This window comes from Lissotriton vulgaris, chromosome 5, assembly GCF_964263255.1.
Source record: "Lissotriton vulgaris chromosome 5, aLisVul1.2, whole genome shotgun sequence".
NCBI classification, from domain to species: domain Eukaryota; kingdom Metazoa; phylum Chordata; class Amphibia; order Caudata; family Salamandridae; genus Lissotriton; species Lissotriton vulgaris.
In genome coordinates, this window is record NC_141693.1 from 1,951,861,720 (window position 1) to 1,951,889,584 (window position 27,865).

General features: G+C 42.9%; 1 protein-coding gene across 1 annotated transcript in view; it reads right to left on the reverse strand.

The window, feature by feature from the left end:
- Positions 1 to 26,161, reverse strand: part of LOC147717842 (uncharacterized) — a 144,265-nt gene extending 118,104 nt beyond the window's left edge. Inside the window, exon 1 of the mRNA XM_086920568.1 lies at positions 25,951 to 26,161. Within this exon, the coding sequence (XP_086776694.1) occupies positions 25,951 to 26,161 (211 nt within the window). The remainder of the gene's footprint in view (positions 1 to 25,950) is intronic.
- Between the last annotated feature and the right edge of the window lie 1,704 nt (positions 26,162 to 27,865).

Below are 27,865 nucleotides of genomic sequence, written 5' to 3' on the forward strand. Positions count from 1 at the left end.
GAAACCTTAGAGATAGGTTTGACCATGAAGGGTTAAAAACCAACGGGGAATTGCCACCTTTCACCCATTCTGCAGGGGCCAAACAGATTTACAGTACTTTTGTGATTGACTGTCTGGAGGTTTAGAGCCCCTAGCTCCAATCGTTCGGGCCCCAGAGCCTGTTTATCCACTCTCTCTTGGTACTGGGTCCTTAATACAGTAGGCGTTTGAGTTACCTATTTCTGAGTCACCTGAGGTCTTACCCGTTGCACCATTTAGGGATTCCTCCAGGGTAGAGGATTACAATGTTCTGTCATGGAATATTGCCGGGCTGGCAGTGAAGATTGCAGACCCGATGTGGGTGCAGTTTATCAGGCAATTCTCTTTGATTTGTTTGCAGGAGACCTGGCTTGTGAACTGCACCCTATATCTGGAGGGGTATAAAGCTTTTTTTGTGCCCGCTTCCCCGTCAGTTAGCGGAAGAGCTAGGGGCGGTTTGGGCATCTTAACATCTCTAGCCTTGGATTGTAGGATTAAGGTACTCCCCTTCGCTCAATGTGATTCTCAAGCCATTGTTTTAAAGTATGAAAGCGTTGGTCTGTGTTTGATTAATTTTCACAACGCATTGAATAGACAGGGGGTTCGCCAGAAAACACAGTTGAATGGTCTTGTTAGGCAGTGCTGTGGTCGAGTATCCCACAGCCTTATGATCGTGGGGGATTTTAATGTTCACCCCTGTGGTGATCCTGAATCTACTAGGATGGGTGATATGAAATGTGTCAGGATACGGGGTCTCCACTTCAAGCACTCAGTGCAGGGAAATACGCTTAACAATCTGCTTAACGATTATGATCTGTTCTCGTCTAAGTCTTTCTTCATACCATCTAGTAAACAGCTTGTGCCATCTTTTAAAGGACCTAGCGATGGGTTTTTCATTGACCATATTTTGATCTCTGTTGGTCTTCAGTCCATCCTTCAGGGTTTTAAAATCATGGGAGTCCATTCAGCGATCATAATCCTGTATGTGTGCACTTGGTGGGCGGTATGCTGAATAGGAGGGGTAGGGAGGTAGCGCCTGGCATGCTTAAATCTACGTCTGGCTGGCGCTGCCTTAAGTGGTCCCAGGTAACCCCAAACCTTTTCTATGAAAAGGTACATGAGGCTTGCGTTGTAGAATTTGCATTTTGTGTGTCCCTAGACTCTCCAGCAGTAGGTGTCCTTAATTCTTTTGCAGAGATTGTTTCCAAGGTGGGGGCTCTACTATCTGTCCCCGCACGAAAAACTCCATTTAGTGATCCCAAATGGTTTAACTCCCCATGCTCAAAAGCAGCCAGAGTATTAAAGGACGCTTTAAAAGCTAACCCGAGGGACCTACATCGGATTCGTGCCCTCCGTCTTAACTACAAAAAGATACTGGCAAGACGGAACTGACGGAAGCAACCTGGTGGGAACTGTTAGATCCTAGCACACTAGGCAGCAGTTCAAGATTCTGGGGTATCCTTAATAGACCTCTTTTTGAAAGGGATAGGGCTGAATATCTAGGCACCAACGTAACGGAGGAGGAATGGGTGTCTCATTTTAGCTGTATCTTTAAGAGCACTGTAACCCTATCCCAACCGCAAACTAGCATTAAAATTTACTTCCCCAGCTGTATTTACCCAGAGTGAAGTGGAGAAAGCCATTGCCGGTTTGACGTGTAATAAGGTGCCAGGTCCGGATGATATTCCGCCGGACCTTTTTAAATCAAATCCTTCCCTTTGGGACCCGGTTTTGGTGGGTGTGCTTAATGAGGCGGCTAAGGCCGGGTGTCCGAAGCCCTAGGGGAACCTCTACGATAGTACCAGTGTTTAAAAAGGGTGACCACAATAGCACTCTGAACTACAGACCAATTTCCCTTATTAATTCCGTGGTCAAGGTTGTGGGAGGAGTTATATTGAATAGACTGGTTTCCTGGACGGAAGATAATAAGATCTTTTCAGACATCCAGTATGGGTTCTGTCCAGGGCACTCTACTTTAGCACAATGCCTCAATCTCTATCTGGTCCTCTGGAAGTACACGGTTACCCACCAACGAACGATCTACATGACCTTCATGGATCTTACCTCCGCTTTTGACTGTGTCAATCGGGGGAAAATGTGGTACCCAAGAGAACTTCGAATTTATTTGTACATGAAGAGACAGGGATAACATTTATTTGTGACACATTAGCTATGCGTCCACTGCTCTTCTCGCTCAAATGTTGGCTAAATAAGGATCTTAGACTAAATCATGAGTTATTGAAAGAAGTATTGAGCCTGGACCACATGATTGACATACCATGGCTAAAATACATAAAGGGTTGCTTTGGCGAGTTGGGACGTCCTGACCTTTTTTTAAGACCTGATCTTATAACGGCAGAAAACGTGGTGTTTGTAAAAAAATCTTTTATCTCACTTAACAAACTATATAGAGATGGGGTAGAATTGGTTAAATCTAGCGTCCGTAAATTCGTGATGCTCAAAACCTCAGCCACGGAGCCCTATCTTTTGTGGCCTCTGTCGGCCCACAAGCGTTTTTTAATTGATCAGGTGCCGAATGGATTATTTCCATCTTTTACTTTCTTTTCCTAAGGGGTGCCATAGAGGACAAGAGCAAGCACCCTGTGGCTGAGATGGAGTGTCTCCACAGGATTTGTTGCACTTCATGTTCTTTTGTAGCTTCTATGATGCTCCCCAGAGGTTCTTTTTAAAATCACTTTAAAAGAACTAAATTTCTTTAAGGTGCGCCCAGCTCTTTACTTAGGCCATATGGACTTTTTAGCTGGTTGTCCCACTTAATCTGTAATTTTGGTACTTTTTTTAGTCAGCAGACCCATCCAATTTGTAATTATAGTGCATTTTTTAATAACTCTCAAATAGGGCGCTCATATATTTTTTATTGTGTCTATAATGGGTTTGATTTGTATTATGATTAGGAAATGTATTTGCTCTGCCCTTTTATGTGACTTGTAATCACCGTAAAGTGCAACAGAGGTACATCTTGACTGATAAATATGAGTCATATCTCTGATTCGCCGGTCACCCAGCTTCACTGCAAATCTAAAAACACCATTGACACTTTTTCCATTTTTGCCCGGACATTCAGCATCTCTTAGGACCGTGTACCGTCTCTGGCAAAGGTAATCCCTAAATAACAAAATTTGTTGACCGTTTGGATTTTCGGGCCATCTATAAAAAAGGGGTTAATCTTTTTTCGGCCCCCGCCACATACCATAGTGTATATTTTACTCTTATTAATCTGCAACTTCCTCTTGGTGATAAAATCAGTGAACCTATCTATTAGCCGCTGAAGGCCAATTGGGGTCCTTGATAAAAGCACAGCGTCGTCTGCATAAAGCAGTACCAGCACATCTTTGCCGTCCGCCTGTGGTACATCCGATTTTATTAATTTGAGTACTGCGTCGACCTCATTAATGAAAAGTGTAAAAAGCAGTGGGGCAAGGACGCAGCCCTGTCGGATGCCACATCTAACATTGAATTTAGGGGTATATTCTCTTCTATGCCCGTACCGTACAGATGTTAACAATCTTTCATGGAGCCTAGCCAGAAAGTAGATTATAGGCTCTGGGGCCCCAAGGTCTAAAAGGGTTGGCCATAAGATGGAGTGATCCACTAAGTCGAAAGCGCTGCTAAGGTCAGCGAAGCATAGGAAAAGGGACCCTTGCTTGGCACATGTGTATTTTCCAATTAATAAGTCTAGATTAATACACTGTTCAAGAGTTCCTCGCCCTTTCCTGAAACCATATTGTGTCTTTGCTAAAATTCCTTTATCCTCTGCCCTTTCTTCTAATCTAACAAGTAAAATCCTACTCATAATTTTAAAGGAGGAATCTAGAAGGGAGATTGGGCGATAATTTTAGGCATCCAATTTGACCCCCTTCTTAAAAATGGGAATAATAATTGATTCCCCCCATGTAGGAGGACCTCCTTCGGTTACCGCAGCATTAAAAACAATGTTTAATAGAGGGCCCCATAAAGCAGGTACAGCTTTATAAACATCTATTGGGACCCCATCCCCATCTTTCCTTCCTTGCTAGTTTTGATACCTTGTTCCACCTCTTCTAGGGTTACGTTTAGCGGTACGATAGGCCAGGCGCTGGAATTATAAGAGTTATTACTAATAAGATTACCTGATTTAAAGATACTAGAAAAATGGGCGACCCAGACCTCGCTGCTAACATGGGACAACAATTCAGGAACCGCCTCATCTTTTAAAAAGGGAGAATTAACTGTAGCCCAGAACAATTGGCAGTCTGAGATATCTTAGGCCTGAGTGAGTTTATCCCAAGCCTCCTGTTGCAGCTCTCTCTTCTTCAGTTTAAGTATGGATTTATAGTCTAATCTTAATTTCTTTACAAGCGTCGGGTTCCTAGGTCTACTGGTCAATGCTTGTTTTAACTGGGAAAGCGAGTAGGTGCAGGCATGGTTAAACCATCCCTTGTTCTGGGTAAATTCCCTATTAGAGGTCATAGTCAGAATTGAATCAATAGTATTATTAATTTTACAAAAATTCATTAAAATCAATGCAGGCTCACTATTGACATTCAAATTATCAGTAATCTCTACAAAACATTCAGTAACAATGTTTTTTAACACCCTGTCTGGATTCACCCCTTTCCATTTTATTCTTGTAGCGTTAGGTCTATGCGGTTTGATATTTCCCACAGTTACTGGTGTATTTGAAGACCTATTTTCCCATATTGGTACTCTCATTATAATACAATTATGATCACTGAGTAAGGATTCTTCGAGCCTGGGGGTGGTGCACATAGCGATGATATTAGTCGATACCAGGACATGATCAATAATTGAGTTTGCATTTCTGCCTGTGAATGTGGGGACCAGTTTCCCCGATCCATCTCTTGCACACTGCATAATATCCAAATCAGAATTCGCCATAAATGTATTGAGTGATTCGCCATACAGATTGTGGGGGAAGTGAATACCATCATCTCCTATGTCATTTCTTACCCAACAGACCCTTGTAGTAGACAGAGGACATATGGATGTATTAAAATCACCAAACCAAATTATATCAAAAAGAACATCCTCTTCTGAACTTAACTTGACAATGACCTTCTCCAGTTCTGTAACGACTTTAGACCGTGAACTGTCAAAGAGGTTATTATAGAAATTAATTAAAATAACATCCCGGGCATGTTTTTGATGTAACCAGAGTATCTGTGAATGAGACCAGATGTTAATGTGCCTTTTTACTTCTATAGGCAAGTTAGTTAACAAAAGAAGTAAAAGACCCCCCCTTAGCTCTACTGGCCACAGAACCCTGAGCTGGTAAGTCATAAGAAACAAACTCCTCAAAACTAACAAAATCTGTACACGAGGTCTCTTGAAGACAGATAATATCATGAGGCTTGAGAAAATACATCCATCCTAACATTTCCCGGCTGTGTTCCAAGTGACTATAGAGAACCCTCTAGTTTGACATGCAATTTCTAGTTCTGTGGGTTGGCCAATGTTATCTTCTGAGATCGCCCTATGCTCTTGACCAGAGCATCTTTCACCATACAGATACGTAGCTCTCCGTGAGCTTACCAGATCCTCAGGTCCCTGTCCCACTATACTTTCATTCCCCGGTTCGTTAATACCCCTGCTGTCCGCCATATTAATAGTATGGCGGTCTAAATCCTCCTGTCAATCATTCTCCTCAAGAGCACTGAGGGGATGAAATTGACTAGATACAGGTAAATCAAAATACGGCTGAAGTGGTAAGACCCAGCTGGTTTTTTGGCGATCCTGGGTTGCCCCTCTAGGAGGTCACTGCTTTAAATGGTTATAAAAGAAACCAAGTGGGAGTAATGAGGTACCCTGTTCATTAACTGGCAAAGCTGCTACTCTGTTCAGGGAAATCCTAGCATAATGTGGGTTCTTAAAATTGATAATGACACAGTCTCCCCGTATGTTTTTCTTTAAAGGACCTATCCAGTTAACTCTCCTTGTTGTAAGGATCTGATCGGCATGGTTCACTGGAATTCCACAGCTGTAGTTAAGCCAATGCACCGTTTTATTTTTAAGTGATGCATGTGTTTCCATTAGTGTCGGGCTGAGGGGGGGGACATTCACTAAGACTGTCACATACAGTGAAAAATCTGGGGGTAGGTTTATTGTACTACAGCGTTTTCCCTCCACTAATTCTCTCTCTGTCCGGGTTTTATTCTCCAGTGTGCTCTCCTTTCTACCAATGTCTAAATTACATGCATCACCTGTATGGTTGCTCTCTGCCACTTGCTTTGAGGGGCCTGGAGGGACTAAGTTGTCACCCATAGCCAGAGCGTGTGCATTAAAATTAATAATGGCCCTCGCCGGCCTGATGGTGCCAGGTACCACTTCTGTTATTACTGCTGTTTGGAGATCACTAACAATTTGAGGACATTCTGTTTGTCTGTTAGTAGTTGCTTTAAGTAGCTCATTATGAATATTCAATTCCCCACTCAGCCTGGTAACTTCCTCACTTATTATATATATTTTATCATATAGCGGTTTGAGATATGCTTCAATTTTGGCAACCAGCACGTTGATGATCTGATTAACCTGGATATCGTTTAACATCCCAGTGCTAATTAATTGCTCTCCTGTACAAGAGACAGGGGTTATTTTGGTACCTTTACTTATCGTCCCCTGTTTAAGCTGTGGCTTCTTACAACCTCTTTTCTTTCTTGGGTTGGGCACCTCGTTAGTAGATGGCAAAGAATGAACTTCTCTAAGCGTGGTGTGAGTAATATCTAGGCTGGTAACATTACTTGGCTCCACAATGGGGGGTCTATCGAGTTTACAGGGGCCGACAGGCTGCCTAAGCCTAGTGAAAGTCGGCGTTCAGCCCTATCAATTTCAACACCAATGGCGCGCACCGCCTTCACAAGGTATGTATCAATAGCAGAACCCGTGGGCTCAACAATATTTTTTATTTCCTTTACGCTTGGACATGTCGAGTATGGCGTATTTAACAGGATACTACTTGTATCAATAGCACCAAAGTAAACTCAAGTACCCACATACAGCGATATGGCTTTTATGATACCCTGTACATAGGATCAAATAAGAAGAACAAACTTAGGCTCCCATTGATAAAACATAAAATAAACAGTGCAAGGGAAAAGTTAAAATGGGCAAGAGTATCTAATTCTCATAGCCACCAACTTAAGGCTTATTGATGGATTAAAACGAAAGAATTACGGAAATTAAAAAAACACAGTCAACCAGGCTCTATTGTAGCCTGAGTAATGTCCTTTGCCACGTGAGGGATAGGCTAAATGGTACCGATCAAAGCCAGCTACTCACAGTGTCTACAACCGCCCGGGAACAAAATTCAAATGCGACGACCAAGGGATATGGCCCAGCCCATCCTCAGTCAGTCTCGGACAGGCTCAGACGGGCCCGCCCTTGGCCCTGGCTTCGCCCGGCGCCCGTCTGTGCGCGTTCCGCGAAGCGGATGGCGTGATCAGTTAAATCGACTCTGCCGATGGGTGGAGCAGAGGCAGTACAGCAGGCATGGCTCCTGGTTCCTCTGGGACTTTGTGTCCTGTGGATACAGCAGTCAGCCCCACACCGCCACGAACAAACAAAGCGTCTCCCGCGAACCGGTAGCCGTGAGCAGTACTTAAGCTCCTGGCCGTAGGTGGAGCGGAGGCAGGGCAGCAGGCGTGGCCCCTGGTTCTTCTGGGACCTTGAGTCCTGTGGATGCAGCAGTCAGCCCCACACCGCCATGAACAAATGAAGCGCCTCCCACGAAGCAGGAGGCTCGAGCAGTACTTAAGCTCCTGGCCATAGGTGGAGAGGAAGCAGGGCAGCAGGCGTGGCCCCGGGTTCTTCTGGGACCTTGAGACCTGTGGATGCAGCAGTCAGCCCCATACCGCCACAATCAAATAAAGTGTCTCCCGCGAAGCAGGAGGCGCAAGCAGTACTTAAGCTCCTGGCCATAGGTGGAGCGGAGGCAGGGCAGCAGGCGTGACTCCTGTTTCTTCTGGGACGTTGAGTCCTGTGGATGCAGCAGTCAGCCCCACACCGCCACGAACAAAGGAAGCACATAGTCAATTCGGCTACTTCTTACCCCATTGTTGTAGGTATGCTGGCCTATATTGTCTGACATTGACCTCCCATTTACAGCCCTTACACCCTTCTCTAGGCATAAACTTTTTAACTGAAGTGCCGCCTCAGTCCATTTCTTTATAGGTGGCAGAGTTAGCAAGGGGATCCCCCAATTGGAATCCTCATGGCTACTGAGACCGCAGTCTTCATCACCAAGGGGCTCAAAAGTACAGTTAAAGTCATCTGCAATTACCATGCGATTCTTCCTCCTATGGGTCTCAATAAATGTGTCTAACTGGGAAACAGTAGTTGAAATTTTCCCACCCACCATCCCCCTCGCATATACATTGATCACTAGCATATCTCTCTCAAGTTTTGGATGTATTATAGTAGCCAAAATATTGTGGCTGTCCTTTGGAATCTCTTCTACCTGATATCCAGATTGTTGCCTTACCCAGGTAGTAAGCCCACCAGACGTTCTCCCTTTTTGTCCTACAATAGCTGGTTTTTTGAACGTCAGGTACCCTAGGCGAAAAATCTAATTCTGTGTCCATGTTTCTTGAAAAGCGCAGATATCATACCCCTCTATTAAGGATGACCAATCTACTGACACAATCTTAGATGGTAAGCCGGCAATATTCCAAGAAATTATATATAATATGGAACTAAATGGTTCACCATTAATTTCCATGGTGAGCTGGGTCTCGCTACTCTCTGATTGATTTAGATTTGCTAGCTGTGGTCTATCACCAGCGTCAGAAACTGATATGGTCGCTACTTTCTGTAAAATTAATGTGAGCTGGCTGCAGGCAATCACATGCTTCTAGGTCAGTTAGGGGGCAAATGTGTTCTCAAGACTTAGGTCAGAAAACCTGGTTTGGCCTCTTGGGGTCACCCAAGTTTGTCTCTCCACACCTAAAGGACAGCTCCCTGATAAGAATTGGGGGGTCAATCTGTAAAAGAAGCCAAGTGGCAGCACAGTAATCTTGTTGGTGTGTCTATCTAAGGTGTTTCCCAGATATTTCTAAAGGAATCGGACAATAGACCCGTTATGAAAGCTTATGACCACACAATCACCCCTCATTTATTTCCTTGTGGGCCCTATCCAAGTAATTCTTCTGGCTTTGGATGCCCCCATCCAGGGTCCCCAACCCCTTCAATCATTGATCCACCCAGTGCAAAACTAGCTTTTGAAGTACCGTTGTCCGATCTTCCATATTTCCCATTTGTTTCTGGGTCACTCTTAACTAATGGTATGCTGACCAGCCCAGTAGATGGACAATTGGGGATAGGAGGATATTGTCCTTCAATAGATTGTGTCCGTCGCTCGGAGTATTAGATGCTTTATCGCCCGATGGGCTCTCAGGAATTTGGGCGAATTCACTAGATATATCTGCTGTCATGGAGTTATCCACATCCACAACTGTGACAGAGCTATTAACCACGGGTAGTGCCTTCCTTTGGGGTATAGACTACGTCGCTGGTGGTTTCCTTATTTTGGCAGAGGGTGCAGGTTTATTTATTTCATGCGTGGTCTGGGATTTTCCATTAGGCAATATCACTGGCAGTTGCGTCAACTTAGTTCTGACTAATAGTGCCTCTAATGCACAAAAATTGTACTTGGCCTGGGAATCAAAACCGTTTAGACTTTCTTCAATCCGACTTAGTCTTTGTGTGATAGGGGTCAGCATTGAAAAGACCAGGGTCTCCAATCTCTTCCACATTGCCTCGTTTGAGGCAGGGCATGAGGCATATGAGATGTCTGGGTTCGGCATTCCCAGATTAATTGGGACTCTTACATCTGGGTCAGGAGCGTCTATTTAGCCCCCCCTCCACTTTATTCGTCCTAGCAGATTTTGCGGTTTTCCGTCTCTGAGGGCCCCCGCCCCTCTTCCTCTTCACTGCACGATCAGGAGACATTCCTGGTCCTGAGGGATTTGTTAATCCTGTGGCCCCAATTGCCCTAGTGGAAGATCGAAATGTATTATTGGTTGTGATATCTTGGGCTCTAGCTCACAGGATATCTGTCCAGTGGGTATTTCTGGGGCCTGGTCAGGATCTGTTGTGGTTTCAATCGCTTTGTCTATACTTGGTCGCTGGTCTGGGTTTATGTTAGATGCCAAGCCCCCCAGCGAAGATCTTTTGTGGGATTGAGGTTCAAAGGATAGGCGCCACTCCGCTATCTCAATCTCGTGTTCGAGTACGGAGGTCGCTCTTATTATGAATTGATCAAGTGTCCCCACAATACTTCCACCAGCTTGTGTCCCCCTACCCTCTTGCTAATACATGTTGATACTAGAATTAGCGTGCAATGTAAGTGCCAGAACCTCTTATGTCATAGCATTAGGAAGTGGATAGTGGAACTGACCTCTATACTCTGGCTGCTGCAGTTCTTAGGGAGGGCCCAGTCCAGTCTCCTCCAGTCTCTGACAGGCTCAGACGGGCCCACCCTTGGCCTACGCTTCGCCCGGTCATGGCCCGGGCACGCCCGCCCGAGTCCCACGCAGCGGGAGCTCAAGGCTGCTTTAATGCGCCGGCTGGCGCAATGCTTATTACAAAAAACAGTGGACCCTAGTAGTTTGGGGGATCAGGGTAAGAATAGACACAAACTGGAATAGTATTTATGTCCTTTGTCCAGCCAGACAGGAATTTATTTGGCGATGCACACAATCAGAAAGTAATGTCAAGGGGGCACAGCACGTGACCTACAGTGAACAAGACAAAACAACAAGTGTAGGCAAGAGCAAGCAAATCGGTCTGTATACTTATAATCAGTGAACAGACTTGATTGTAGTTTGAGTGACCATTGTACATAGCCGTCATAAGCATATTCAGTACATATGATCCTATTGTGTCGACATTGTTTCGATGCCCAAAAACAAGATAAATGGCATAATCTTCAGGACAAATATATAAATAACAATGTGAATACGTAGCTAGGCATGTTTAAAACAAAAAACACATAGTGGTGCATTTTACTGTTCGCACCTCAAGGACTGTCATGGCATGCTTAGTGCTGGAGCAACGATGTAATACTGTGCACCTAAACATCGGCGCAGTGATTTTGGATAGTGAAGTGTGCTCGGCGCAGGCGGCGAAAATGGAAGGAGAAGTGACGGCGCAGTGCGAAATGGTGTTGGACTTAAAAGCCCCAGTTCAAATTGGGAACCAGTTCAAAGAAAGGGCGATTAAAAAAACAAAACGTTACATATGGCGCAGTGCGAGACAGTATCCAGAATAGAAGTGGGAGGGTCCAGAGTGACTGGTGCACTATCGATGACTACAGAGTGTTGGATACAAGGTTGTTTATACAGTGAGCAGTTTTGTGTAACCGGCATGGTGACATATGAAGGTATTATCACGGCAGATCCTAACCAGGTATACAATTGTTTATACAGTGAGCAGTTTTGTGTGAACGGCGCAGTGGCAAGGGTTAATATCACGGCTAATCCTTAAGGCAGGGACAATTATCTCTACAGTGAGCAATTTTGTGTAAAGGGTGCGGTGATATTAGAGGAGAAGGGTATTACCAAGGCAGATCCTTAGGCGGGGAGGTTCGATTAGGACCTGTGGAGAAGGTGGCCTTGATAAGTATTGGGCAGTCATGGCAGATTGGGCGTAAGAAAAAAGGGACAGAGTATAGTTACCAATGATATTGTGGATTTCAGGATATTCCGCGTTTGAGTCAATTAGACCGTCCAGATCACGGCTTGCTGGGGAAAGGAAGCATGGGCTCAGTCAAAAATGTGTGACAGTGGGGCTGGAGTAAGGTTAAGCAGGTTAGGGTGGGTGTACTTACAGTTGTGCCTGTTGCAAAGTCGGAGGACCCGGCATCTCTGGCAGGGATCGCTGTTGGGCTGTTCTATGGGAGCCGTCTAAAAAGGCATGTGGTCTGGAAAAATAAAGGAGGGACTAACGCTGACGGTGTGGTGGCAATATTGGAATGGTCATGTAATTAGTATGCAGTGACCATCTTGGAGTGGAGAATGAGATAGCACGGGGCATGTGGTTAAAATTAACAATAAAGGAGGGACTAACGCTTAACTAAGCAATTCAAAGGGTAACTAGGACATGATGGTCATCTTAGAGTGGAGAGTGTAAGATTGTGAAGTGATAGTGATGGTGACATAAGGGAAAATCAAGACTTTAAAACAATGTACATTCAAATTATTAAAAGGGGAGACAGATGATCAAATTTGAGAGAATATTTTCTATCCTAGGACGGAGACAGAACATTTCATTGACACAGTAATTTTTCTTTGACACAGTAATTTCTATCCAGGCATATCGTGGGGATGTTTGCACCTTCAGTTACAGGAGGGTTGTCCAATCCTCAAGGCGATTGAGGCCCATACGGACACTGTTGGTCCTTGTATCCAATGGAGCTCCTCCTTGTTAAGTAGTTGTGACACATCCGCACCATGTGGTGGTGGTTTGATCTGTGTAATAATTGTCCAAGTCAAGTCTCTTTCATTGTGTGCCTTTTCCACAAAGTGTTCCACCAAGGGGGCGTTTTCCATGTTGCCTTTTATTCTGCTCCAGTGTTGTCCAATGCGAAGCTTTATTTTCTGAGTGGTTTGACCTATATATATTTTCATGCATGGGCAAAAGATAGCATACAACACATTTGATAAATTACAATTGGTAAGATGGTTTCTTTCAAACTTGATTGAGCCAAATTAGAAGGTTTTGCCTTCAATAGTTGAATCACAGGCTACACAGTTGCCACATTTCATGTGGCCAGTAAGTGCGGGTAGTCCCCATACATCATTTAGCGTAACTTTGGATGTAGGTTGTGGGAGGTATGCTTTCACCAGGTGATCTTTGATATTTTTGGCCCGTTTGAAAGCAAATATGGGGCATTCTAATTGTAGTTCCCCTGCATTCAGTCCTGGCCAGTGTTTCAGTATGCTTTTCCTTAAAGAGTTTGAAGCTGGTGAGAAGGTAGTCACACATATGAGTCTGTCTTGGTTCTTTTTATGCTTGGGTTCTAGCAAGACCTCACGGGGGCAGTACCAAGCTCTTTTAAGAGAGCGGCGTACCAATTTTTTCGGGTACCCTCTATTTCTGTGTTTATCACTGAGAATTTTTCCCTCCTCAAAATAATCTTCCTTAAAATAACAATTCCTTCGGATAAGTGGGAACTGGGAGTAGGGGAGGGAGTCTCTCAGGGCACGGGGAAGATGGCTGTTGTAGGTTAACAGGGTATTACGCTCAGTGGGTTTACGATGGAGACTAGTGGTCAGACGGGCATCTGTGTGTTTAATTTCAAGATCAAGGAATGGTATTGAGTCTTTACTCATGGAGAGCGTGTATTTCAGCCCCCTACTGTTGTTGTTAAGCCAGTGTAGAAGGTGGGTGAGAGTGTCTGTAGGGTCAGTCCATAATAGGAAGATATCATCTATGTATCGTTTCCACAGGGTGATTCCACTGTGGAAAGAATTAGAGGGGTTCAGGATACACAATGTTTCAATGTGGTCCATGTATAGAATGGCCAGGTTGGGAGCAAAAATAGCTCCCATGGAAGTTCCACGTACCTGGCCATAAAATACTCCCTCAAAAAAGAAAAAAATTCTTAGTTAGACAGATTTCCAGTAGTTGCAAAATGAATAGTGAAGGGACAATATGTGGGCGTGGTCGTGTATTCAGGACTTTTTCTATCACCCGAAGAGACTCTACTTGAGGGATGTTAGTAAATAATGACTCCACATCCAGCGTGCACATGGTGCTGGATGTGGGGTCAAATGGATAGTCCTCAATCATGTTTATCATGGACATGCTATCTTTTATGTCGCATTGGGTGTCCGGTACAAATTGTTTGATGAAGAAGTCAATGTAATGTCCGAGGGGCTCTAGCACGGAGCCACACCCCGAGACAATCGGCCGACCAGGTGGACTGTCTGAATTTTTGTGAATTTTCGGGAAGCAGTAGATCACCGGTATTCTGGGGGCTTTTATGTTAAGGAATTCATGTTCCTTTTTGGATAGATATCCTGATTCGAGTGCCTCGTTAGTGACACCAAGAATCACCTGTTGTATTTCCTCTGTTGGGTTGCGTGGAAGTTTGCAGTAATGTTCCGTGTTCTTGAGCTGGCGGAAGATTTCTTTCCGATAGTTGTCCAGTTCTTGAATCACAATTCATCCACCCTTGTCAGCTGGTTTAATGACAAGGGATGGATTGTTTTTAAGAGATGCAAGGGCGTTTTTTTCAATGATAGAAATGTTATATGGAACAAATGATTTCTGTTTTTCCATAGTAGTTAGATCATTCAAAACCAATTTCTCGAAGGTGGGAATTTTAGGTGGAATCATTCCTCCAGTGGGGGAAAATTTCGAGGGTGGTTTGAAGGGGGTGTTGGCGTGTTTCAAGGGTGATGGGTTCAGAAGGAAAAAACTGTGAAGCCTGATTTTTCTGAAGAATCTCAGGAGGGCGGTTTGGGTATCAAGGTAATTCGGGCGAATGGTGCGAATGAATGAAAGCCCTTTGTTGAGCAGTGACACTTCCCCACTGGACAGTGTATGCTGGGTAAGATTGAAAATAGGGAGAAGTGCATTGTCATGCTCAGTTATATTACTGAGACTGACAGGTTCATTGTTTACCATCGGTAATGTTGCCGACGGGTAAAGCATTCGCCTGGAGGGTTGGGAGGGTTTGGCCATCTCTGTGGTGGTTTTCCTCTCCCGACGCCTAGAGGTTCGGGCTGGCCTCTGCCTCGGCCTAAAAAATTCCTGTGGGAAGGGCCTGGGCTATCAATCTGGTCAGAGTGTTCAGATGAATCTGCCGAGCTATCAGAGAATCCCACAACATTTTGGCATCGGTTGAACCAACCCCAGGGTCTCTGGTTTTGCGGTCCACTATAGGGGCGGTTGGTGTAGTAGTCTTTACTGAGGTAAGGATATGTTATCTCTTGGGAGAAACTTTTGATATCCTTTTTAACTTTTATAATCTTTTTATTGAGTTTGAACTTATGGAAGTCCTCAATAGTCTTCTGTATTTGCTCAAGAAGTTTCTTGGCCTCAGTATTAGTGTTTTTATCCTTGAGTTGTTTTTCAAGTTCGCGTATTTCAGTGATTACCTTTTGTAGCTCTTCTGTGGCAATATAAATCCCCAGCACCATCCAGTGCCGGGAGCATGTTGTACTGATATAACTAAAACCGTTGAGGTATTTCGGATTGTCTGTGAAGACACCCAGAATATTGCGAACTTGAAGGCCAACTGGGATGGTATTAGCCTTTATATTATCTGTCAAGTTTTATCATTAGAGTCAGTCTTATTTCTTTTTTTCTTATTTTTTCCAGTTGTTCAGCCAGTGAGGTACTGGGTTCGTTTGGGGTATCTACTGAGTCTGTCAGAAGGGATGGGCCTTCTAGGATTTTGTTAATGTAATCAAGGGTGTAAAGAGGAGGGTGGTCAGACATGCCTAGCCTAGACAACAAAGAACACACAAGTATAAGTGAGTGGGGAGGAGGGAATACAGGGGTGGTGCTGGGGAACCCCCTTGAGAGAGGGGTGAGGATTCACAATCCCTTGCAATTGTGCGATTGTGCTACATACAGTTATAGGAAACAAGGGAACCCGAAGGTAGTACACTATGGACCTTGGGCGTTTAACTTATTACAAAAAACAGTGGACTATAGTAGTTTGGGGGATCAGGGTAAGAATAGACGCAAACTGAAATAGTATTTATGTCCTTTGTCCAGCCGGACAGGAATTTATTTGGCGATGCACACAATCAGAAAGTAATGTCAAGGGGGCACAGCCCGTGACCTACAGTGAACAAGACAAAACAACAAGTATAGGCAAGAGCGAGCAAATCCGTCTGTATACTTATAATCAGTGAACAGACTTGATTGTAGTTTGAGTGACCATTGTACATAGCATTCACAAGCATATTCATTACATATGATCCTATTGTGTCGACGAGGTTTCGATGCCGAAAAACAAGATAAATGGCATCATTTTCAGGACAAATATATAAATCATTTTGGCTTGGAATTATAAACAATTGCCTTTCATGCTACATACAATTGACATAAGTGGGAAAAAAATTGAGGGAGAGAAGGGAAAAAAATACTATGTGAGTACGTAGCTAGGCATGTTTAAAACGAAAAAACACATAGTGGTGCATTTTACTGTTCGCACCTCAAGGACCGTTCTGGCATGCTTAGTGCTGGAGCAACGATGTAATACTGTGCACTTAAACATCGGTGCAGTAATTATGGATAGTGAAGTCTGCTCGGCGCAGTCGGCAAAAATGGAAGGAGAAGTGACGGCGGAGTGCGAAATGGTGTTGGAATTGAAAGCCCGAGTTCAAATTGGGAACCAGTTCAAAGAAAGGGCGATTAAAAAACAAAACATTACATATGGTGCAGTGCGAGACAGTATCCAGAATAGAAGTGAGAGGGTCCAGAGTGACTGGTGCACTATCGATGACTACACAGTGTTGGATACAAGGTTGTCATACAGTGAGCAGTTTTGTGTAACCGGCATGGTGACATATGAAGGTATTATCACGGCAGATCCTAACCAGGTATACAATTGTCTATACAGTGAGTAGTTTTGTGTGAACAGCGCCTTGAGGATTGGACAACCCTCCTCTAACTGAAGGTGCAAACATCCCCACGATATGCCTGGTTAGAAATTACTGTGTCAAAGAAAAATTACTGTGTCAATGAAATGTTCTGTCTCTGTCCTTGGATAGAAAATATTCTCTCAAATGTGATCATCTGTCTCCCCCTTTGATAATCTGAATGTACATTGTTTTAAAGTCTTGATTTTCACTTATGTCACCACCACTATCACTTCACAATCTTTCACTCTCCACTCTAAGATGGCCACCACGTCCTAGTTACCCTTTGAACCGCTTAGTTAAGCATTAGTCCCTCCTTTATTGTTAATTTTAACCACATGCCCGTGCTATCTCATTCTCCACTCCAAGATGGCCACCACGTACTAATTGCATGACTGCCATTCCAATATGGCCACCACACAGTCAGCGTTAGTCCCTCCTTTATTTTTACAGACCAACTGCCTTTTTAGCTGGCTCCCATAGAACAGCCCAACAGCGATCCCCGCCAGAGATGCCGCGTCCTGCGATTCTGCAACAGGCACAACTGTAAGTACACCCACCCTAACCCCCTTAACCTTACTCCAGCCCCACTGTCACACATTTTTGACTGAGCCAGTGCTTCCTTTCCCCAGCGAGCCGTGAACTAGACAGTCTAATTGACTCAAAAGCGGGATATCCTGAAATCCACGCTATCATTGGTAACTATACTCTGCCCCTTTTTTCTTACGCCCAATCTGCCATGACTGCCCAATACTTATCAAGGCCACCTTCTCCACAGGTCCTAATCAAACCTCCCCGCCTAACGATCTGCCTTGGTAATACCCTTCTCCTCTAATATCACTGCGCCGTTTACACAAAATTGTTCACTGTAGAGATAATTGTCCCCTCCTTAAGGATTAGGCTTGATATTAACCCTTGCCACCGTGCCGTTCACACAAAACTGCTCACTGTATAGACAATTGTATTCCTGGTTAGGATCTGTCGTGATTATACCTTCATATGTCACCATGCCGGTTACACAAAACTGCTCACTGTATAGACAACCTTGTATCCAACACTGTGTAGTCATCGATAGTGCACCAGTCACTCTGGACCATCTCACTTCAATTCTGGATACTGTCTCGCACTGCGCCATATGTAACGTTTTGTTTTTTAATCTCCCTTTCTTTGAACTGGTTCCCAATTTGAACTCGGGCTTTTAATTCCAACACCATTTCACACTGCGCAGTCAGTTCTCCTTCCATTTTTGCCGCCTGCGCCGAGCAGACTTCACTATCCAAAATCACTGCACCGATGTTTAAGTGCACAGTATTACATCGTTGCTCCAGCACTAAGCATGCCATAACGGTCCTTGAGGTGCGAACAGTAAAACGCACCACTATGTGTTTTTTGTTTTAAACATGCCTAGCTACGTATTCACATTTTTTTTCCCTTCTCTCCCTCAATTTTTTTCCCACTTATGTCAATTGTATGTAGTATGAAAGGCAATTGTTTATAATTCCAAGACAAACATGGTTTATATATTTGTCCTGAAGATGATGCCATTTATCTTGTTTTTCGGCATCGAAACGCCGTCGACACAATAAGATCATATGTACTGAATATGCTTGTAAATGCTATGTACAATGGTCACTCAAACTACAATCAAGTCTGTTCACTGATTATAAGTATACAGACCGATTTGCTCGCTCTTGCCTATACTTGTTGTTTTGTCTTGTTCACTGTAGGTCACGGGCTGTGTGCCCTTGACATTACTTTCTGATTGTGTGCATCGCCAAATAAATTCCTGTCCGGCTGGACAAAGGACATAAATACTATTCCAGTTTGTGTCTATTCTTACTCTGATCCTCCAACCTACTAGGGTCCACTGTGTTTTGTAATAAGTTAAATGCCCAAGGTCCCTAGTGTACTACCTTCTGGTTCCCTTGTTTCCTATAACTGGCTGGCGCAATGCTGTCATGGCTCCTGCCGCAGCTCCCCCTGGGCGTTGTAGTCCTCACAGCGGGCTAAGAAATGCGGCTCATAGTACTCAAAATATTTCAAAGGATCCCATGCAGCGGGAGCCCATGGCAGCTTTTATGCGCCGACTGGCGCGATGCTGTCGCGGCTCCTGCCGCAGCTCCTGCCACGGCTCCCCTTGGGCGTTGAAGTCCTCACAGTGGGCATAGAGATGCGGGCTCAGAGTGCAATAAATGGGCCTATGAGTTGTGGACTCCAGTGTCAGAGGTTTCTAGGTATGATATACAAATGCCTGTGTTTGTTAGGGATGGAATTAATTCCTCTATATTTCCAAGGCAATGGACATTGTTTTAGGCTAGTTATGATATTTCTGTATACTGGTAACTTTTAGTGTGCCTTGTCTGTTAGGCTTGAGGGTGGTCCCAGGTGGTGGTAGTGACTTTAAGATGTTTGTTGCACTAACCACATGCCATGTGTGATATTTGATGTTGGTTTGCCTGGGTATTTGGTCATTATATTGTTTTGTGCTGCACGGATTTACTGTGGTATAACTTTTGCAAAGATGTGATTTCGTATGATTATTGGAGAAAGATTACTCTGAAGCTCAGGCCACTTTGTGAACGGCACTGTGAAGAATAAAGATTACATTAGTAATATCCCACTGGTCAATGATCCTCAATTAAAACTACGATGCCTATACCTTAACACCAGATCTATGGTTAAGCATCAAACTGACATCTTCCTATTGCTTTCCACTGAAAAACCGGACATTCTCCTGGTCACTGAGACCTGGCTTTCCCAGGACTCGCTACCGGACATTCATGCAGCGCTTCCATCTGATTATTACATCATAGCTGAGAATCGCCCGGTAGGTAAAAGAGGGGGGGGAGTAGCAGCTAATATTCGTAAAGAGCATAAATGTATACAACTGCCCTCTCTGACCCTGTGTGATACGGAGAATATTGTAATAAAAATGGACACAGCTGGTGGGGCTGTATTGCTCGTCCTGCTTTATCGACCTCCCCAAGCCATGACCACCTTTCCAATGTCGTTAGCAGAACAGATGGCACTTCTTGTGACCAAATACTCAAAAATACTCTTGGTCGGGGATCTAAATTACTGGTTTGATAACCCTACCAGTGACCCTCAGGCGTTGGAACTCTCAGAACTACTCTCAAACATTAACCTAACTCAGCATATACAAATGGCCACGCATGAAAAAGGTCATACGCTAGACCAAATTTGGTCGCTTAACCTCCACTGCTTATCATCATCTATCATGCCCTGCATTTGGTCTGACCACTCTCTTATCCAATTTGCGTTAACCATTGGTGGATATACTAAAATCCCACCTCTGGCGGGCGGAGAGACTAGGAAATGGAAAGCCATTAATATACCTGCCTTTATTGAAACATTGACATCCACGGTACCAGGACTTAATAAGGAGGTAAACTTTATGGAAGAGGAGATCTCAGATTGGCTCTTAAATGCTATGGACTCCCATGTGCCCTTAACAAAATTCACACGGGCACGCACTAGGGATGCACATAAGTGGTTCACTCCGGATCTCAAGAACCTAAAACTCGAGGTACGTCAGAAAGAGAGAAAGTGGAGAGCAAAATACAAACCCCAAGATAAGGAGGAATATATTGCGGCTCGCAGAAATTATTTCAAGATCATTCTCCAAAGTAAAACTAATTATTTCTCCGAGAAAATTTTAAACTCTCAAAATAAATCCAAAGACACTTTCAATATCGTAAATGATCTATGTAATAGCGAAAGAACTTCGCTTCCTATGACGTCCTCGCAGGAGCTCTGTGACTCTTTAAACGATCTCTTCATAGATAAAATTGTCAATATAAAAAAGAATATTCAAAACCTCCCTGGAGGAGATCCTATTGAAGATATCTATTATAACCTAGCCACCTTAGACACTTTACCTCCTATTGATGAGAAGATCTTCGCAGAACTTCTTATGCGTGTCAAATCGGGCTCGCCCCTTGATAGCTGCCCCCCTCACATCTTGAAGGAGGTGTGTCTCGCTATTCCATCAGGAATTCTCCCTCTTCTGAATGAATCTCTCAGACAGGGTACGGTTCCTGATAAATTTAAAAATGCCATGGTGATCCCATTACTGAAAAAACCTGGAGCCGATCCCCTAGTTTTAGCCAACTATAGGCCTATCTCCCTTTCTCCCTTTTCTCTCTAAACTCTTGGAGGCACATGTATCTAGGTGCCTTTCTAATTTCATCGAAAGTTCAGATTACTTAGATCCTAACCAAGCGGGATTCCGACCATCTCACTCAAAGGAAACTGTCATTTTGGCCGTCCAGGACACGTTAAGATCTAATGCCGACAAGGGTATTCATCAGGCCCTGGTGCTCCTTGATTTGTCGGCCGCGTTCGACACGGTTGACTATAATATTCTGGTCAACCGTGTCGAGCAGGCCGGCCTCAGGGGCTCCGCATTGAACTGGATTGCCTCCTTCATTACTAATCACACACAGGCAGTGAGACTAGGTTCTTTTACTGCCTCCAAGACGTCATCCAGCTGTGGCGTTCCTCAAGGCTCGTCACTTCCCCTTTATTATTTCACCTTTATCTTTGCCCACTTATTTACTCTTTAAAAAATTACAAACTTACCATATACAATTAAGCTGATGATCTTCAGTTAATCATCCCCTTAAATTCCCCGGACTCGGCCGCCGAATGCTCAGCTGTAATGTCACATATACAGAGATGGATGACATTAAACCATCTTAAACTTAACCCAGGCAAGACAGAATTGATCTTGCCTGGGGAAAGTGGACTGAGCTGGGGCCGTCAGTTTTGGCCAACCGATATGGGAAACCCCCCTACAAAGACTCAATCGGTTAAAAGCTTAGGGATAACACTCAACGAGGATCTAACTCTGAAAGGACAGGTGGGAATGGTGGTTTCCTCGAGTTTTTTTCAACTTAGGAAGATTGGGAAAATTGCCCACCTTTTAACACACTCTGCACTCATTCAAGTAGTGATCGCCCTTGTTCTCTCTCGGTTAGACTTATCTAACAGTCTCTACTTGGGTCTTCCAATTGGCCTATTGAAACGTCTTCAGATGGTTCAAAACCAGGCGGCTAGGCTCATCTGGAAGCAACCTAAGTGGCAATCAATTAGAGCCGGGCTGGAAAAACTTCACTGGTTGCCAGTAGCACAGCGTATCGCTTTTAAAGCAGGATGCATCACTTTTAGGGCGCTCCACGATAATGGCCCTATTTTCATCAGGCAGTCCATTACCAACTATACACCTCAACGCAACTTACGCTCTACACACCTAAGGCTTGCAAATGTCTCTTCATTTAAGAAGAAGCGCCAAGGTGGCAGCTGCTTTCACCACTTCGCTGCTTCTTTCTGGAATGCTCTTCCACTTTGTATCAGACAGAGCAATGATCTTCTGACATTTCGAAAGTCTTTAAAAACGTGGCTCTTCCAACATGCCTATGCTTAAGATCTGTGTCTAGTGTCATGAATCGACAGCGCCAGGAAACCCAAGGGTGTACGTGCGCTTAAGAAATTGTTATTAACATAACATAACATAACATTAGGGGCTTACTACTGCAGAAAGCGGCTCCCAAGTTTTCAGCGCTGAGGTCTGACTTGAAGTTCTCTTTCGGGTCTTAGATTTAAATTCAAGAAAACGATGAGTTGGAGGAGTCCATAATTTAACAGTGTATTGGACCTCCTCACTCAGCCTAGAATTGACGCAGTCAGTGAAAGAATTACTCTCCTGGAAGACATTTCACATTTATGAATGGATTACTGGAAGGTGTGAAGTTCACAGCTCCTGATAAATTTACATCACAGCTAAGACAGTCGAAGTACAAAAGTGTGAATTTAACCAGTCCAGCCCCCCCAGTCATTCACTGCTGGAAACTTTGGCCACCCTTAAACTATGGCAATTTCAAATGCAAGGTCTCATGCACACAAAGTAAAAGGCATTCTTATATGCAAATGAATGGAGTGCACTTCTCAATAATATGAATTAAATGTGGGTCTTAGGGCTAAATGTACAAGACATTTTTGCATTTGGAAGCAGTCTGATTCGCAGAATTGTTTGTGAATGCAAAAATGCATTTTCTGATTGATTGCACCCAAATTGTGATTCGGTAAACTACCACCAAATCACAATTTGGGTTTGTGAATTGGTATTTGGAAGGGGCTTGTTTAGGGCGTCCCTTCCAAATACCGATTTGCATTGGTATGCAGCCGCAAAACATTCACACTTTACCGCCAACTCAAAGGGGGGGACCTCTTCTCCTTGGAGAATAGTAGAATAATAATTTTTTAAGGGCAAGGGAGCCCTGCATACTCTCAAAAAATGAAACTTAAACATTTCATTTTTTTCTTTTTTGTTTTAAGGAAAATGGGTTATGGTTAAAAAACAAAGTTCTCTATTTAAAAGCAATCACAGTTATGATGGTCTACTGACCCCAGCAGGACACCATCCCTGTGATGGCAGCGAATCGTGGTGGGCCACAAATTATGACCTCCATCATTAATATTCATCAGGTAGGCCTATTTGCGACCCACTATGAATCGTTAGTTTGGGAATTGGGGCTAAATAACCACTTAGTATATTAGTGACAGTGAAAACCAAATAGCGACTCACAAAAACTTGCTTTGGTAATCACTATTACTATTCTTCGTACATCTAGCCCTAACTTCAGCGATTGCAATATCTTAAAGAGTTTAAAAGTTCAAAGAAACTGCCCTTTGCAGCACTAACCATCAAGTTGTTATCCAAGAAAAAGCAAAGAACCAGATTCACAAACTTGTAACTCCATACATGGACAGTACTCCAGCTGGATACAGGCCACATGGATGTAGGTTTCCGAGTTTTGGGAATTTGTAAACATTCTGAGTGGTACACCTGGAAAGCTGCACCAATCAGAAGATTCTAAGCATACTACTAGAAATGTCATGTTCTTTGTTATTTGTCACTGTGCAGTTGCATATTTCTCATTCAGTTTTTAATCCATTAAAATGTTTCCCCACACCCAGGAAGTTTCAGGTGTTCTATTGCCATCCCAACCCTAAATGGACATTTAATCCAGCACTTTTCTGGAGAAATCTCTCACCCTTTCCAGGGTGTTAGAAGATCAGAGAGAAGTTTATGAATGCCAATAAACTTTGTGAGCGATGAAAAACCTGTAAGCAAACTGGATCTTGATCCTCCCAATGCCCATCCCTTGAATGGGAATTACTGCTCCGTGAAAAGTGATGTCATACAGGTACGCAGAAGTAAACATATTTATAACTCTTCAGTATTCCTTTGTAAATCTGGCCCACAGTTTCAAGGTATTATGAACCTCAAGCACTGAGAATAAACTTTTAAAGCCTAAATTTACAAAGCAAGTCACAGCTTTCCAAGTGTGCTTCTAAGAATGTATGTGAATTCCTAAACCTTGTGAAATGTACCCGTACTTAGAAGTAGTTTTCTTCAAGAAGCAGCTGCTTGGTGCTGTGAGGATTTAGGACACACCCATTAAATGGATATATGATCAGTGATATTTTTCCATATCTCAGAGAAAGATCAATTTTCAAAGAAAGCTAGGACTAGCATCTGGCGAGTGGTGCAATTCTATAGGGTTTCTTATATCAACAGAATATTGACATTGTCTCATTGCTTACCTTAAATGAAAATAAAACTAAATGATGTTTGAAAGTGAAATCAAGAAATAAGAACAAAACTTCAATAATAAAGACACCAAACCAAATTAAACTTTCTCAAAGATCACTGTTTTGTCCCAAGGAGTCCTGAAGTGGCTGCAAGGTGAAATGGTTGGTGCTATTGAAGGCCAATAACAGAAATCAATAAAAACATTTTGTGAAGGGCTGGCACACATAGTGGCAGGAGATATTGTTTTGGGTACTGGTAATGGTGGTGAAATGGCTATCACCATGGGCCTGTCCATATTTCCTAATGATATGTGTTTCAGAAGTTGCTGGGTTGGTTGACACCCTCATATCCACCTGCCTCATTTAGAGATACCTACCTCTCTTCCCTGAAAGTAAACCTGCCAATTTGGTGTATGAACTTTTGCCAAAGCTGAAAGTATGGTCACAATTATTTCTGCAACCTCCTGACACTGTTTGTTTATAGAAACACCCTCCCATATTCAAATTAAATGTTATTTCTGCATGTCAGGGACATTGTTGTATCTTCCTGCTCAGGGCCACCTTGTCCTGTATGGCAAGCATAGGCAAGACAAATCAGTGGAGGGAGGCCATGGGGGATCTGTATTGTGATTCCCAATGGCTCTTTGGTGGATGGCTACTGGAGCAAAGATTCCAATGCCTGAGCCAGCTGAATCTCTAAACGAGGTGTGGAACTGCAGATTTGAGGGACGTGAATCCCTACGCATGTGCGGCTGAACTCTCATATGATAATTTCTCAATGAGGCACTAAATAATAATATATAACTATGATTAAGTCCTATTGCTACCGTCTATTCTTCTACTGACTATTTTCAACCTGATATGTGATTACTAGTTCTGTAATGCTTCAGATTTGTTGGGAATTAATTTCACAAACATATACAAATATATGAGAAAATACAATGGGTCTGTGGCCAATCTTTCATGTGAAAATAAGAAAAAAAGACTTTTAATTCAAGAAGGCATCAGTTGCCCTACATATTCAAGGAGCAATTTGAATGCTTCTTAATGCAAACAGTATTTCCTTCTCATCCTGCTACTTCCTTTGGACTAGTGAAAGCCCTATTGACATTATCCCAAATCAATGCAGAATAGATGGCGTTGCCCGATGTGCTCTTTCTTGTGATCCACTTTTATAACCTTAACCATAACATAGCATCAACGCCACCTACACATGGAAGTATCACTTTCCTATTATATAATAATCAGTGCTTGATCAAAAATATTTCATTTCTTATTTTTTGCTTGTTTATGCCCAATTTCCAAAAATTATTTTGGATATATGATTTGAATCTAGTCTATCTGTATTTTTTAATGATTCATTGACTGACGGATATGATGCAATGTGCAGCTGTCTGAAAAATAATAGAATTAAGTTTCAGTGATAAAAATAAAAAAAAAAAATTCCTAGAGATATTACTTTCCCTCCCAGTGTCATCTGGTTATCTCTTCTCACCATGTCATATATCCAGTGAAATTGTCATCTGGACCTCTGTCTTGGTATCTGCCTCTCTCTCTGTATCTCAATTTCTTGAGAATCTCTGCTTACACACAGTACTGCTTTACCAACTAGCCTATCTACATCACTGAGCATCAGTTGGAGAGCATCCATAAACGTACAACAAACATTGCAAATGATTGGAACAATGAGATGGTATCTTACCTGGGCACAATGGCAAATGTAAGATCATGTAAGCGATGAAGGTTGTAAGTATTGGTTTCCATTCCATGCTCCTGAGGTTCAATGGTACGTACGCTGAAAGCAGCTTCAGCAAAAGCCCCAAACCGCTAAAGAAATTGCTTGGTGGTCTCCGTTTCAACCAGTAAAGAGAGGGAACTGGTTGTGCACGTGTGCTTATGGTGAAAGGCGGCATATGAGATTATTTAGGTCAAGAGGACAGGGTTAAAATGAAAAGGAAATGGAAGGGGCTAGTTAACAGAGAGGAGGGAGGTACAAAAACGAAACAGAAAAGGAGACATTTTCATCAATCACAAAATTGTGCCTGAATCACAAAGGTTCATCAAAATGTCAATAACGTATTTTACATATAGGGTTTCCTAGAGTAAATTTAAAAAAATTGTTAATTCATATGTGTTCCATTGAGTTAAGTAAATTATACATACGTAAAACTTTCATACAATGTATATGAATCGCAGGAACACTGCAAAGAAACTTTCTCATGTACATTGGAATTAATGTGAATTATTTTAGTAGTTTAATCTAAAATAGGAAGATAATTAGAAACTGAAGATACCATTGTTCATGCAAGACACCAAAGTGGTGATGCGTTTTCTAGTTTTTCTAGAAACACAGAGTTCAGTATTCTAGACTTCCTGGACTAAGGACAATCAATCCTGTGAGACAGTGCTGGTATATTTAGTTTAATCCCAAATCCTCTGACGTTAAGAAATAATACACTCAAGAGCACTATAAAACAGGAGATTAAACATTGATTTTAAAATTAAACGCCTTGTCTAGTACAAACAATATGAATTTCACCTACAATGAAACAGATAAAGTGGCAGCAGCAACATTTACCAAAAGAATGAATAAAAGAACCCACTCCAACAAAATTGTGGTTGTACATTTATAGCAGTTATACCCCATTATACTACTTCTAAGCGCTAAGCTAATTCTAGCAGAAAAGAAAAACTTTCTATAGTTTCAGATATGGTTCACACCCACATACCCGTTTGAGCAACAGAACATATATTCAATAAAATAGCAAGGCCTGTTATTCTTATTGTATGAAAACATTGTGCTATTAAAAACAACTTTGCTCATGGAACCGTACCTGTCATGGCCGATGTCAAGCTATGATCGTTTCTTGTTGACAAGGTTTAGGCTGGATTTATTTCACTTACTCCTGGCCGTGCCCAAGGGATCCTACCGTGGACAAGTGTTGCCGGCTTGCGGCATGCGACGAAAAGTCTCCGCAAGACCTGGCACACTTTTAATTTTTTTGTCCGCTTTACACTATACCACGGAGGTTATACTTAAAACCCTGTCTTAAAAAATTGAATTTCTCTCAATTTAGACCAGCACTTTATTATCTTCAGATGCTAAGCTGTGATTGTACCTTATTTGTATGCAGTTTTTTAAAATTGGCACTCAAATTTAGGAAAAGTATGGAAGGTTAACTGTACTGGTATTAGATATATTTTTAGCAAAATACTAACCTTTTTGTATCCTTAGAACATCCTTTTTTTTTAAATTGTATGTATACATTCTGCCTGTAACTATTTGTAATCCATTTAATCAAGCTGTTGTTAACTTCTTTTTGTAACTACCAGTCAATATAGGTTTTGTGTGTAATGCTTTTATGTTTGTTATTTTGAATAACCGAATAAAGTTATTTGACTTGACTTATTGTATGAGGCCAGCTGCACTGATGGGTTCAGCATGCAAAGTCTCAGTAGCTTCCTTCCCAATAGCCTTCAGTTAGAATCGGGACACCGCCTGCCCAGTTGCCCCTCTAAATCCTCACTCTTTGTGCTCAGCTTTTATAATATTATTTCACTGTTGTTGAAACTCTTGGCCTAAACAATCAGCAGAGAGAGTGGCCTGATGTCCTTTC